General features: G+C 50.4%; 2 protein-coding genes across 2 annotated transcripts; one reads left to right on the plus strand and one right to left on the minus strand.

Moving 5' to 3' along the window:
- Positions 1-2176: 2176 nt before the first annotated feature.
- On the minus strand, positions 2177-4034 carry ColSpa_06425 (MFS transporter prlL; the record flags this gene model as incomplete). The annotated part of the gene is made up of 5 exons (XM_049272637.1): positions 2177-2449; positions 2511-2774; positions 2829-3371; positions 3767-3796; positions 3852-4034. The coding sequence occupies 5 exons, from the start codon at positions 4032-4034 to the stop codon at positions 2177-2179; spliced, it is 1293 nt and encodes a 430-aa protein (XP_049128594.1).
- An 8553-nt stretch (positions 4035-12587) lies between these two features.
- ColSpa_06426 (uncharacterized protein) lies at positions 12588-12863 on the plus strand (the record flags this gene model as incomplete). The annotated part of the gene is made up of 1 exon (XM_049272638.1): positions 12588-12863. The coding sequence occupies one exon, from the start codon at positions 12588-12590 to the stop codon at positions 12861-12863; it is 276 nt and encodes a 91-aa protein (XP_049128595.1).

The raw sequence follows: 12863 nt of genomic DNA on the forward strand, positions 1-12863 counted from the left end.
TTTTTATGTTGCTGTATTGAGATGTTTTGATGTAAATCTCAAATGCCAGATGTAATAGCTCGAGACTTAGCATCTGCAGGTATGCCCATACCTTCTTCTCTTTACTTTGTGTGGCTCTCTCGAGCAGTGGTTCCGAGGCAGTGCGCCACCGGTCGAGAATTTTGCAATATCTTATGATCTGCTCCTCGGATAGCTGTTCGTTGTGATACTTAGGCTGTGGTGGCTGCTGTGTAGTTGCCGTTTCGTCTTCGTCGTCACACTGTTTCATTGCTGGAGGCCCGGGATGGTTTTCGAATCGCAATGCCGAATATATTTTTGTTTGATAAACGATGCGGTGTTGCACGGTTTCCCACCATCGACGGGCTTCGGAAACGTTGCTGAACCTGTCTGGTATCTCATCGACGGCGTAGCGACTTCTTTTCCCGCGGCAGCACCACGGAACCCACGTCTCAGTCTCCTGTGGGTGGTATCCGCTAAAGGTCCACGACTGGAGCGTCAAGCGCTGAAACGCCGACATAACCTCGTCTACCAATTTTGGGGGACAACTTCCTCCTATGCCGTATCGCATGAGTTGATCGAGCATACTGCAGCCGTGGTTGATGTGCGTCAATGCCGCCGTATGGTTTCCTTGGATAGCCTCGAACGTGACAAACAGCAGGCATGATACCAGCGCCCGAGGCATACTTCTCATATCTGACTGGCTAGACCGAATGATCTGGATGGCTTGGCCGTAATGTCGCAAGGCATCCTTCATGAAGGGACCTTTACCAGATGTGCGTTGTCCGCGGCTGTTGCTACCGAGAGTGGCTGCGCCAATGGCAAAGGCGGCATGACGTATAGCGGGTTCCTCGCGGGCGATTTGGGGGATTATCTGGGTCACAAGGTCTGAGGGAAACAGAGTGAACTCCTTGCTAAATTCCATCCAATAGTTAAACTGGTCCTTCTCGAGTTGGTTGGTGAATATTTGGGTTTCGTAGGTGGGCTTGATGAGTATTGGGCAATGTCCTCGCAGCCTGGACTCGGTCGCTATTGGCTTAGAGACGTATCCCTCGCACGCTCTTTTGGATTTGGCACAATTTTGACATGTAGGCCTTCCTTCATCGCAGCGTATGCGTCGTTTTCTATCATTACTCATGGTGTGAGTTTCAGCGCTCCCTTGGGCGTCACTGCTCTCGCCAAGGACGTTTCATTGCACCACTCACTTGCATGTGAGGCATCCCGCCCGGGTTTTAGGAGCATGCCTCCGGTTGGCCTTGGGTCGCTCGGCGAGAGCAAAGGTAATCACATCGGGGGTCGCATTCGGTGGGCGTAGTTGTGTCACTCTGATGGGCGCAGCTTCCGGCATCCTGAAAGGATGGGTTTTCAACGTTCGACCTACGCGACTTGGTACTGCATTGGATGTGATTGCGCGAAGCCTCGGTTTAGGCCGATGCGTCGCAAGTTGGGGGCGTTGGGTAGGGCTGAGTGTTTTAACACTTGCTAAGAGACCGGTCTATTCAGAAAAGAAAGAAAAAACGATTATGTAATGTTCTGAAGTGAGGTAACATCGCTTGTCCACTTTCAGCGCGTTTATCCCTGCAGTTGCTTCGCAGCACAACTCGGCTGAAGCCCAAAAAGGGTCCTCCAATGAATCAAACTCTGGCAGTCACACTACCGCCTTTGATTCGTCCAATGATGGTCAACGGGGTCAGGTATTTGTTCCATCCGCGTTTTCATTAGCTTTGGAACCACCACCACAGCCACATCCACCCTTACGATATGTAGTTGCCTGATCTTTTGACCAGCAAACCCACACTTAAACCTTTCCACGTTAATAGCATACTCTGTTGCATTGCAGAAGGTCATGGAGCTAGCGCTGACGGTGACAATCCTTGAGAAACAGCATCATGAGATTAGGATGTGTTACTGCAACTGCAAAACCATGGCACCCATACTTTCGAGGCGTCATAAATAGCACACGACAGCTCCATGAGCACGTGGCTTACAGGGATTTAGGCAAGCGGTACAATATTCCTTCCTTGATTTGCTGAACCTCGACGATATTCCATTGGTCTAGAGCAAAGATGAGGCCCTGGTGCAATTCCAGGCTGCCCGCCCACGAGGCCGCGGTATGCGGGCTAGCCCCAGAACACCATGAGATCGACAATCAACGACGCGTAAATTTCCGCAGCCTTCCCTAGTAAACGTAGAAGACAGTCGTCTCATCGTTGGAGGCTCTCAGCTTCGCGTTTCGTCTTTTCATGATGATCTTGGCGACCCACGCAAGCGCAGCAGTTGCGATACTGAACGCGGCACTGCTCGACATGGCAATGACGTAACGAGGCTCATCGCTGCTAGGCCAAAGATAAGGTGTCCAGATGAAACTAATATTCATAATCATCGTAACCGCGCTTATAGCGGCTGCCTTCTTCTCTTTGGTCTGTCCGCAGACGCTACCGCACCAACCAAGCTAGAGTTTCTGTTAGTTGGATTGCATCACAGTAATACGACCAAGAGCACATTTCACTTACAATCAGACTGTTGACGCCGTATGTTCCGATAGTGAAGATGACCATCGATGCATATCTGCCGGCCACGTCGAGCGTAGCGCAAGCTGAAACAAAGCCAACTACAGCAACAGCCTTGGAAATGGTGATGTGCCATGTTCGCTCGTTGTACTTGCCGGAGGACCATGAAACAGCAATAGTGACGGCACCAGCGATGAGGTAAGGAGGGCAAGTGAGGACGAGCGTGATGGTAGTGTTGAAGCCAAGGGTCTCGACTACAGTGGGGAACTGTAAATGTGTTAGTCTCGGCTGCAGGTTCACTTGGGAATGAACGGCAATTACAAAGTTCTTGAAGCCATTGGCAGCGAGATGCATGTGGGCCATCGCGCAGAAAATCCACACCATTGGGTCCGCGGCAGCTTGACGCAGACCGTTCCATATGCTGGTTTCTCCCTTGTTGCCAACGGTGTCGAGTTCCATTCGGTTGTAGGCGAGGTCGCGCTCCTCCTGCGTCAACCACTTGGTGGTCTGAGGAAAATCAGGAAGAAGAAAGAAGCCAATAACAGCTATGACAAAGGTCACAGCACCCTGCAGGATGAATAGCCACTTCCAGCCAGCAAGGCCTCCAAGGTCATCCATGCCGTGGAAGATGCCTGCAGCAATGAGACCAGCGAAGGCAGTGGCGAGGATGTTTCCGGTGTACAGGATGGCGATGCGGGTTGCAACCTCCTTACGGGTGTAGAAGATGGAAAGAAGGTAAACGGCTCCGGGGTAGTAGGGGGCTTCTGTGAGTCCAAGGAAAAATCTGGTCAGGAGGAGGCCGGTGAAGTCTTTGGACACCGCAGTCAGGGCGCTAACGACAGCCCAGAGCATCATCATGGTTCCCTGGATTACAATGTCAGCTTCTTGTTATCGTGTCGTCTGGGTTCACATTCTATACCATGTAGCGACTCGGACGGGTTCGAGTAAGAAACATATTTGATGGAATCTGGCCCCTAGATAGTCGTTGTTAGTACTGCGTCCGATGACCGATGTATGTACAGAGACGTACAAAATGTAACCGACAAAAAGAATCGACACGCATGTCTGGTACTCTATAGATCGCATAGGTTAGTCGGACTCGCTGTATACGCGCGGAGACTATGCAGACGTACGAGTACCGGTGAGTTTGAGGTCCTCTTCGAGGTCGTTGAGGCGTGCTAACGCAATGGCATTACGATCAAGGTACTGTATTATCAAGTTAGTATACTTGTGGGCAGGCAAACATCATCCCTACTTACGTTGAGCCAGTACATGGACCAGAGCATCGGCTACACAAAGGTGTCAGTCAATGGAAGATGGTAATTTAAGACGGACAGTGCCCACCATAATCCATCTGTCCAACTTCTTCACAAGGGCAATTTCCTTGGGATCAGTCTTCTCCTGCGCACCGGAGTAGTCGATTCTGCCTGTGTTACGGGGGATGGGCTTTTCAGGGTTCTCATCTTCAAAGATCTGAGGCTCGGTGTCCTTGACCCTGTCGGCCTCTTGGGTGTTGTTGCGAGCCATGGCGAAGAAAATAGGGTGTAAGACTTTCAGAAGTCTTAATGGGATGACGAAGTTCAAGCGTGAATAGACTGGGTGGATGATAACTGGGCGTCGCTGAGCTCAGAGTACCATGGAGACAGAAATCATCTCTCATTCTCCCTATGGGGATGGAGGCTGTTATGTACTCATGAGTGGTGGGGGATGCCCAGACTTTGGACTTCGCAGGACGCCTTTGAGCGCTTCCCCTCCATGTTCTATCTCCATGTCGTGCCCTCGATCGACCGGGGATATGGGTGCAGCGGTATCTGGGGATAGCCACATCATCCACACACGTTCACCATGACACAAAATCAGTTCATCGATTGCCAAGTCACGCCCGATATGATCCGAACATCCAAGAACTCATTGACTCCCAATGAAGCTTGCCCAGGCGGATGACGAATGGATCCTGGGAGGTGCACGAGCAAAGCTACAGCCATATGTACGTCGGCTAGCTGCTATTCTCAACGGTAGGCAGCCAAGAAGGAGCCACAAACAAATCTCTTCTGCTACAGAAGTCGCCGACCAAGAGAAACCAAGCTTGGGTAATGTCACCCTGATTTCTTATGGCCAGCAAGGTGCCCTGGCTCCTTGGCAAAGGTTGGTGTCGACCCAAGACGTTTCCTTTTTCAATACTCTTGTCTTATGGCGTAGTGATATGGACTGCGGGTGAGTGATCAAATTCCCCGGTGGTGTGAGAAAGCATTTTCTTGGCCCTGCAACTTGATGACTCGCCTCAGAGCAGGTGTTGGAAACCTTTCGTCGTTCGTCCAGTGACGAGAGCTAGAAGGACGAGTTAGGTAGAAACCCCGTTCCAGTTCCTTTTCTAGACCGCGCCACAGTCTAACCGGGGCGCCCGCATCATGTCAAGGCGGGCTCGCCTGTTGGGGGCTGTGCATATTGTTTCGCCATCCGGGGTAAGACGGTCTAGTCGGCGGAGGAGACTGGACGCCTTCGAAGAAGGGTCCCACAGTGTTCCCCGCGTTCCTCCCTTGCTCGGTCCTTTTGCCATTGTGCAGTTGGATTGGCGTATAGGGTAATTAAATGGGGCGGAACGACAAAGACATAGGCACGGAAGAGAAAACGAGGGCACGGGGTATCATACGGTCTAGATTCGTGAGCACCACCAGAGGTCGCTGAAAACGAGTTGCATACGGGTTCCAAGAAAATGGCGCCGCGCCAAGCACCTCCAGTCAGTGTCAACTTTGTTCCAATCTTAGCCAACACACTGGACGCGGTGTACTGAGTAGCTCGCTCAAGGGCCCCTAGACGGAGGAATCTGGTGTTGGGACAAGTGATGTGCTTGTGCGACTTGTGTGTCATGTGTGATTTGCCTGCGTTACGTCCCCGTACAGTACTGGGTCAGAAGTCTTTGCACAGCAATAAGAACAACCCAATCAACGGCACAGAGGGGACCCATTAGCTTGGGGTCACTTCACAGTGCACCACCAGAGGTCCTGTGGCTCACCACCCCACGGTAGCTTTTCATTGGTTTATTCTTATTGCTGTGCAAAGACTTTTGACCTAGTACTGTACCTGCCCTCATATCAGTAATAGGTTTCTTCGTTACGCCCTCAATCTTGGCGCGTCTTTTGCCCGTTTGGCTCTTGCCCGGCAGTTGCGCCATGATGACTTGAGAAAGCTTCATTCTGGCGCGGCACGCTAGAAGGCTTGGATTAAGGCTAGAAGTTCAGGAGCCGGTGATGTCACAAATTTCTCAACTGGCTCTAAGGTGTGTAATCCAACTATACGCACGACGCTGTCGACGTATAGCCGGTATCAGTATCCCCAGAGAAGGTATATATCATGGGGTACCCACGCCAACAGACAGCCACCCGAGATGCATCAAAACCATGGGTCAACAACGTATAGCGTATCAAAAGTAGTCCACACTGGACAGACCGTGCTTCGTCTGCAGCTTCTCGGAAGATCCATTGCCTCCCTTGGTGATTTGTGGCGGCCGTCGTCAACATTGACCTCGCTAATGGGCGGTCGGCGATAAACTAATCATGCACTCTGATATTCATGGCTGCATGCAACCATACTACTGTCTGACAACGATGTGGGATCGCAGATGGCCATTGAGGAAAGAGTCTAAACTGCATACCCTTGCGAATTACCACTTGCACCGTAAACCAACCGAATGGGCCCTCATCGCACTGGGTTCAGTCTCATCCTCCGCTAGTTGGGACCCTCAGATTGCGCCAACGAAGTAGCGTCCATGGGACAGAATGGGACAAAATGGGACAGCACGTGGGAGGTAGTAACCCTTGGGCCTGTCGATGAGTCCTCCCTAAAGACGCGTCCCCGGAAAAGTCAAAAACGAGATTGACAGTTGACAGAAGCGACGCGGAGATGATCCCCCGGATCTCGAGCCCCATGGCGGCCCACGTCGGACCCTACTTTTCGGTCAATTCTTGGGGCGGGGCGTGCACCTCTATTTGCTTTGCACTACCAACCCGATACTAAGGTAACGTTCGAACTGGCGCGGCGAGCGAGCGACTCGGTAATTATGAGGCATATACTTCACGTCCTCCCCGTGTGAGGACTGCTGGATTGGATCGTCTACAGCCAAGACACTTGCTGTCTAAAAATCTGATAGCCCAGTGGAAGGCCAAGAGCGCCCAGCGTCAGAAGGCGAAGCTGGGCATGCAGGCCTAACGCTTGCTCTCGGCGTCTTGCTCTCGGCGTCTTGGCGAGAGGGGGGAAACACGGGGGATGGAGCGGTAGGTTGGAAGACACCAACATGGTCAGCTCAGCGGGAGGAATCAGGGGGCAGCACGATACTGATGCTGCAACTATCGTTCATGGCACAAAATGAACAAGCTGAGGCGGGTCTAACGTATCGCCAGATGTTAGAGCCGCGGGGTTACAGTAATTGTACACACGCTTCTCCCACCGTGCAGAAGCACAGGCCAATGCAAGAGGAACCAGGTGTACCGGAATGTCCTCTCAGACGCGGCAATCTTGACCCTAGTATGCCCACTGCGGAATTGAATCGTCTGGGTAAGGGCCTTCTTCCGATAAGTGAGCTTTCTCTTCCTGTCGGTAATGTGGGCGCTCGATGACCGTTGGATGACCCCGTCTCCTCTTCCCCAGCTTTACCCCAAACCGAAACCAATCATCCCGACCCTCCACAACCGGCCCAGCGCCCTAACGCCCCCATCTAGTAAGGTTGGACTTGGATCATGTGTTCAGGTTGATGAGAATGGTTGATCACGGACCGAACTCCGTCCGTGGCAACGGGGGGAACGCCGTGCCAAATACTTGATGGCTAGGCTCGCCGCACAATTGATAGATTGGATGTCCCCTGCGAGCTATCTTTATTTGCTTTTGCAGGTAGAGAGAGGAGACGACAGATCCAGCAAGATCCATGATCCAGGTTGTTCAAGCCAAGATTACGAGTCCCCACATGGGGAAGTCGCATCGGTCCAAGGGAGGAGGTGGGACGAAAACCGGTCGGGAACTTCTTTTGACCAGTGTGGCCGTATTTAATGGGGGCAACTCCATGGTGACATCGTCGATGGAAGTACTGGATACTAACGCACGTATCTTCAGGCACCCTATCACAAACATGCCCTGTTCCAGTGACACAAACTCCAGACAAAATTGTTTGACCGCCATCTAGGTAGCCTTGCTGCAGCGGAGGATTCAATATTACCTCCACCTGCATTCACCATAATTACACTGAACTCTGAATCTACCCTGCCTCTCCTCACCATTACCGAGTATCTCTCCTTGCCCAGAACATATGGACCCGCTACAATGGACTCGTGAGCATGTTCTGTACCTCGAAGAGACATGATTTAAATGTCGGCAGCCAAAAAGAGAGGTCTTCGATATTCGCAGCGCCAGGGAGTAACGGTGAATGTTTCAGTTAATTATCATAATCGGATTGTTCATGGGCATTTGTGCCTGTGGTTACATAAAGACAGTAAACGAAGTGACCAGTCCGGATCAAATCGAGTCGAGATGATCTGCGCCGCCGGCCTCGCCGAAAAGAACGCCCCGCGTTCTGCATCTCCCGGCATTCTGGAGGGAACGAGGTCAGAACCGGTCTTCTGCAGCTCATCCGAGACATTGGGTCCAATTAATATATACTTTTGCCAGCTCATTTCCGAAAATAACGATGAAATACATTACCCGCAGAAACTGACCCCATGTGTCCTAGTCTGCACCTAAAGTCGCCTGATCATGTCAAGAATGAGCTGCCAAATATTGATGTCTGGATGAGTTGTGTATCTCAACCAGAGGCCTTCTATCGTTAGTGACATACGAAAAAGTCAAGCTCTCTGCGCTCTATTCCATCGCTGACCACCATTCCACGCGCTAATGGGGCCCACCAGGCCATGTTGCATCATCATGATACTTGCCCAGGAATGAGATGAGCCACTCATAGCCAAGTTGTGTGAGACAGCGATAAGTTCTATGAATTATCATTTGCGCCGGGATACTTGGAGGAATAATGCAGCATCAAAACCGAAAAAGTCACCAACGATACCAGGGCAGTTCTTTAAAAAGGGTCAACCGCCTTGGAACGTAAAATTCATGATTGGTTTAGGTCAGATCTTAACGTTGTCATTCCATGTGCTTCTTGGTTTGGCAACATCCGCATTGATGTCGAGCCCTCTCGCCGAATCGAGATTGCTGCTATTGGAAGTTTCCAGCTTATGTTGTATTTCGGCGCGGATAATGCTCATTCTCGGCACATGGCTGATCGCTTCTACTTGCATCTCTATCATGCCTGCACGAAGGGTGAACATCGGTCGCATCGTCGAGTTGACGTTGAGGTGACTGACGTCTTTCTACGGGAGATCCATACCAAGTTGTTGGCAACCTGAGTTACGCTTGCAAAAATGATCTTCTGAACAGGGTCGATAGGCCTCTACTGTTACCAACTCACAGATGTGATATGTTACCCTGGTGTCTTTGAGGAGGTGAGAGCTAAGAGACGCCATCATTTGCCCAACGGTCCCAAACCCCTACACGTCTCGTTGGTCACATTTCAAAGCCCAAGAACCGCAACAACTTAGATAGACCCTCTCGAATTCCGCCGTTACTCTAGGGAACCTTGGACCAGAGTTATTGTTCAAGCTTTCCAGAGCAGTTGGCTCTACAGGCCAGGTTTGATCCCTTCAGCCAAGTTAGCACTAGGCAGGGGCTCGAACCTCAAAAGCGCCTCAATCCCCCGTCCCCCTCCGATATACTCCATCTGGGACAGCCATCGAGAACATGGGGCCTGGCTTTCAATTCGTTGAACGCGTCACGAGTGTTTGTGCCTCTTTGTCAAGTACTGCAGAGCCAGTCAGAATACCACTAGGTTCGAATTATCGTCTTCTTTTTGGGTTTGCTGCCATCTCAGCGACGCGAGATTAGTATTAAGTCAATAGTGAGAAGATAGCCAATTTTCCTAGCGTCTTGAGCATTTGTGATATTGAACGATGAGGACTTAGTAGTAAGTTCTAATGATGCATGTCCCGTAATGAATTCCACATAAATAGGTAATACATTTTTGAGACGTGTGATAAAATTTGACTTAATACAAACCATTGGACCAACTTAGCCATACATTGTATGTAGTCTAGACCACCTGGACGCCCTTTGACCTTGACAGGGATGTCACCGACGTTAAATATTCAAACAAACAAAGAAACAACTTAGCAAAACAGTCCCGACCATTCCACATCACGTTGCCCTCGTCAGTTCTGTCGTCATGTGAAACTCCTATGATACCTATCCTCTGATATGTTCCGTCCTCCGGGTCTCTTAATGCTCCGTTCCCCTGGGCTTTGCCTTTCTTGTCGTGTCTCTGTCCAATCGCTTCACCTTTGGGCTCTTAGTCTTTCGTAGCACCAAGGCGAACAGTCTGGTATGGACAGGCCGATACCGCGATCTGTTGCGGAGCTTTGGCCCAGAGCTGAGATGGAAAACATAGATTGTGCTTCCCAGAGGTACGTGGTGTTTTCCAGGTCCCGTGAAGTTTTAATCCGAGGTCATTTGAGCCATAATTCTGCCGTATAGGCCATAGTAGCTTTGGTCAGCAGTCAGATTGTTAATTTTGTCGTCGAGGACTAGGCAAACCAAAAACCATGGAGTTAAAGAGCACAGTTTTACAAGAGCAGAACACGACTATCGGATCCACTCTGGCCCTTGTCACCAGTGCCTTGTTGACAACAGTTCTCTGCTTCCGCTGCTCTGGTTGCTCAATATACCTAGGCGCAAGATTGGGGGGAAAGCTGACGTAGTGGATGAGCGACGTCGCAGACACACAATACTATGTTGGAGCAAGCCACGCTCCCAGTCTGGATATAGATCACTTTTCCCAGAGGCGGCTGCTAGGTTGCGCACGTGCGAGCCCTTTGTGCCGGGCCAACGAGGTTTGGAATGGTATACTGTCGTGTCTCCCATGCACTCCCAAGCCATTTTCACATCACAGAGTTGCAGCATGGATTTTGGGGGACAGGCGGTACTGAAAGACCTGTTCTCTGTGAAGCAAGAGGAATTTACCACGAACGCAACTAAGCTTTCTCAATGCGTCTGACGAGAAGAAAAGTGGGATGATCCGCCGAAAACATCCGTACCGCTTCGTGGCATTCTGTTTTCCAGGGGCTTTTGAAAAGTAACTCCTGTTTGGGCTGCATGATTTGATTACTGCAATAGTAACGTAGGCTTCCTGAACTATTACGGCCACGGTAGATCATTAAGCTTCCAGTTGTCCTCATGTTATTAGATAATACAAAGAGAGTCAATCCATATATAACGAATACCGAGTCTCCGGGTCAGTTAGATCGAATCACGGTGACCTTGTGGCAATGTAGACTATAGGACCCGTTCCGTGTAAGTCCGATAACGACACTTGGTTAGTCGAATGTCGCAGGCTGATACTAACGATTGCTCATATCAGCGGTTTCCTCTAGGAACTCGCATTTAAGCTGAACAGTACCTTGATGAGGCGCAATTGAACGATATCAAACAAGATCAGTAAATCTGCGGTAAAGATTATGGTGGGGTTTGAGACATTGAAAGCTGCTTCCTTCTTGCCAAATCCAACAATGTGAGCAAAAGCAGCAGGGTAAACACTTATCGAAATTGTGTAGTGGACATGAGGTTGCACGTCTCTGTATTGAAATCGAAAATCACACCCAACGATCCTTGATACAAGCTTTGTTCGGAGTTATATGCCGTTCAGACGCACGGTTGCTGTCTGTGAACTTCGCAAAGAGTGCAGTGGAAACAATGGTTGCGAAAGACTGGTTGTATATTTTCAACACATTGCCGACCCGAGTTTTTGCGAATAGTTCGAAACTAATCATGAAACCAGCCACTCGCGTTTCTCAGACATCAGGAGCTGTCCAGAAAAACCAGGCCAGTTTACTCAATAAGTGGGAACCAAGAACCACAGGGCCTGGCGAAGTCCTGGTCCTAGTTATACAATGATTACTAAGTCCCACTGTTGCGCAATCCGCATCGATCAATCGTGGGATCCCACAGTTGGGGATACGAGTGAGATCGGAAGCTAACCAATCAAGTTTATTTACGGCTACATTTGCAGGCCAACCGTCGGACAGGCTATCCAGAAGCGACCACCCCATATGCGGACATTATCCACTTCCCGCGCGGTTCTTGCAAGGCATACGTCGAGGACTTTTGCGAGGGCTTCGCGAGTCCACTGTAAAATGTGTTCGGCCAGAAATTCTTGTTTGCCCGTGTCATAGCGACGGGCTCGAGCCATGAGTCTCATGTTGCGAGTTAGGCTGCGACTGTGGGGTACTTAAACCGGGTTGAGGCGTATCAGTGTTGCTCGAACACCACGTGCTTATCATACACTAAATGTTGACTCCTATATCGCAAGCTATTTTAATATGGAGAAGGTTAAGTTTGGTTACAATATTGATTAATTGACGAGTCAGCGTCGCCAGCTGAGCTACGTTTCCGGTTAGTCGCGCAACCTCGAGCTTCCAAGACTGGGCAACCGCAAAGGGTCGTTGCCAGGGTCTGTTTCGTCAAGATGGAGAACGCTATCCTAAAAGGCTCACTTGATGGTCGTGAGCCGTCATCCCGTGCAATAAGATATCGATCCGTGGATCCGCATTGGATGACGAACAGGAAAGTCGAACTCAGTAAACTGCATTATCCCCCACACGGAGCTGAGATGCCCAGATTTCCCTGTAGGGGTATGTCCAGCCCGATCATTGCTATATCACATCAAAACCGTGGCGTCCCCCGCCCTGAACTTGGGGGAGATTAGGAGAGCGAAGCTCGGCCTTTCCAAACAAATTTTTTTGTTGATATCGTCATGTACGGATGACGTCGCGGCGTGAACGGCAGTCGCAATGGTTTTCCAAATCCCGTCGGCTGTCGATGCAGAAGTCATCGCACTCCTCTGTTATTCGTTCATCTGCTTCTTCTCCAACGTCTTGCTGGTGTGGCTGCTTTGGACGCATAATGACAGGACAAGCTGCAAGTCTCACCGGGTTCTCTCTAGTTTTCGTTGTGCGATCCTGCCTGGACATCGGATGAACTCGAAGAAGCTTCATGAACCGTCAAGCTAACATCGACCACGACACAGACATTGCCTGCATCTCATACGCCACACTCATCATCACCGCGACTAGTATCTGCCAACAATTTTACGACTTTGCTTTCTGGGTGGACATCTTGACGGACCAGTTCTACTTTTCAAGAGAGAATGCCGATAACGCGGAGGTTCAATATAACAAAGGATCACGGGGAATCAAGCTCGCTCTGAGCTACGTCCGTAAGTTTGAAAACTTGAGTCTCGCTGCTAGAGTTCTCAGCACCGCTGCGTAG

Source organism: Colletotrichum spaethianum (assembly GCF_022836535.1).
Source record: "Colletotrichum spaethianum MAFF 239500 DNA, contig15, whole genome shotgun sequence".
Taxonomy (NCBI): Eukaryota; Fungi; Ascomycota; class Sordariomycetes; order Glomerellales; family Glomerellaceae; genus Colletotrichum; species Colletotrichum spaethianum.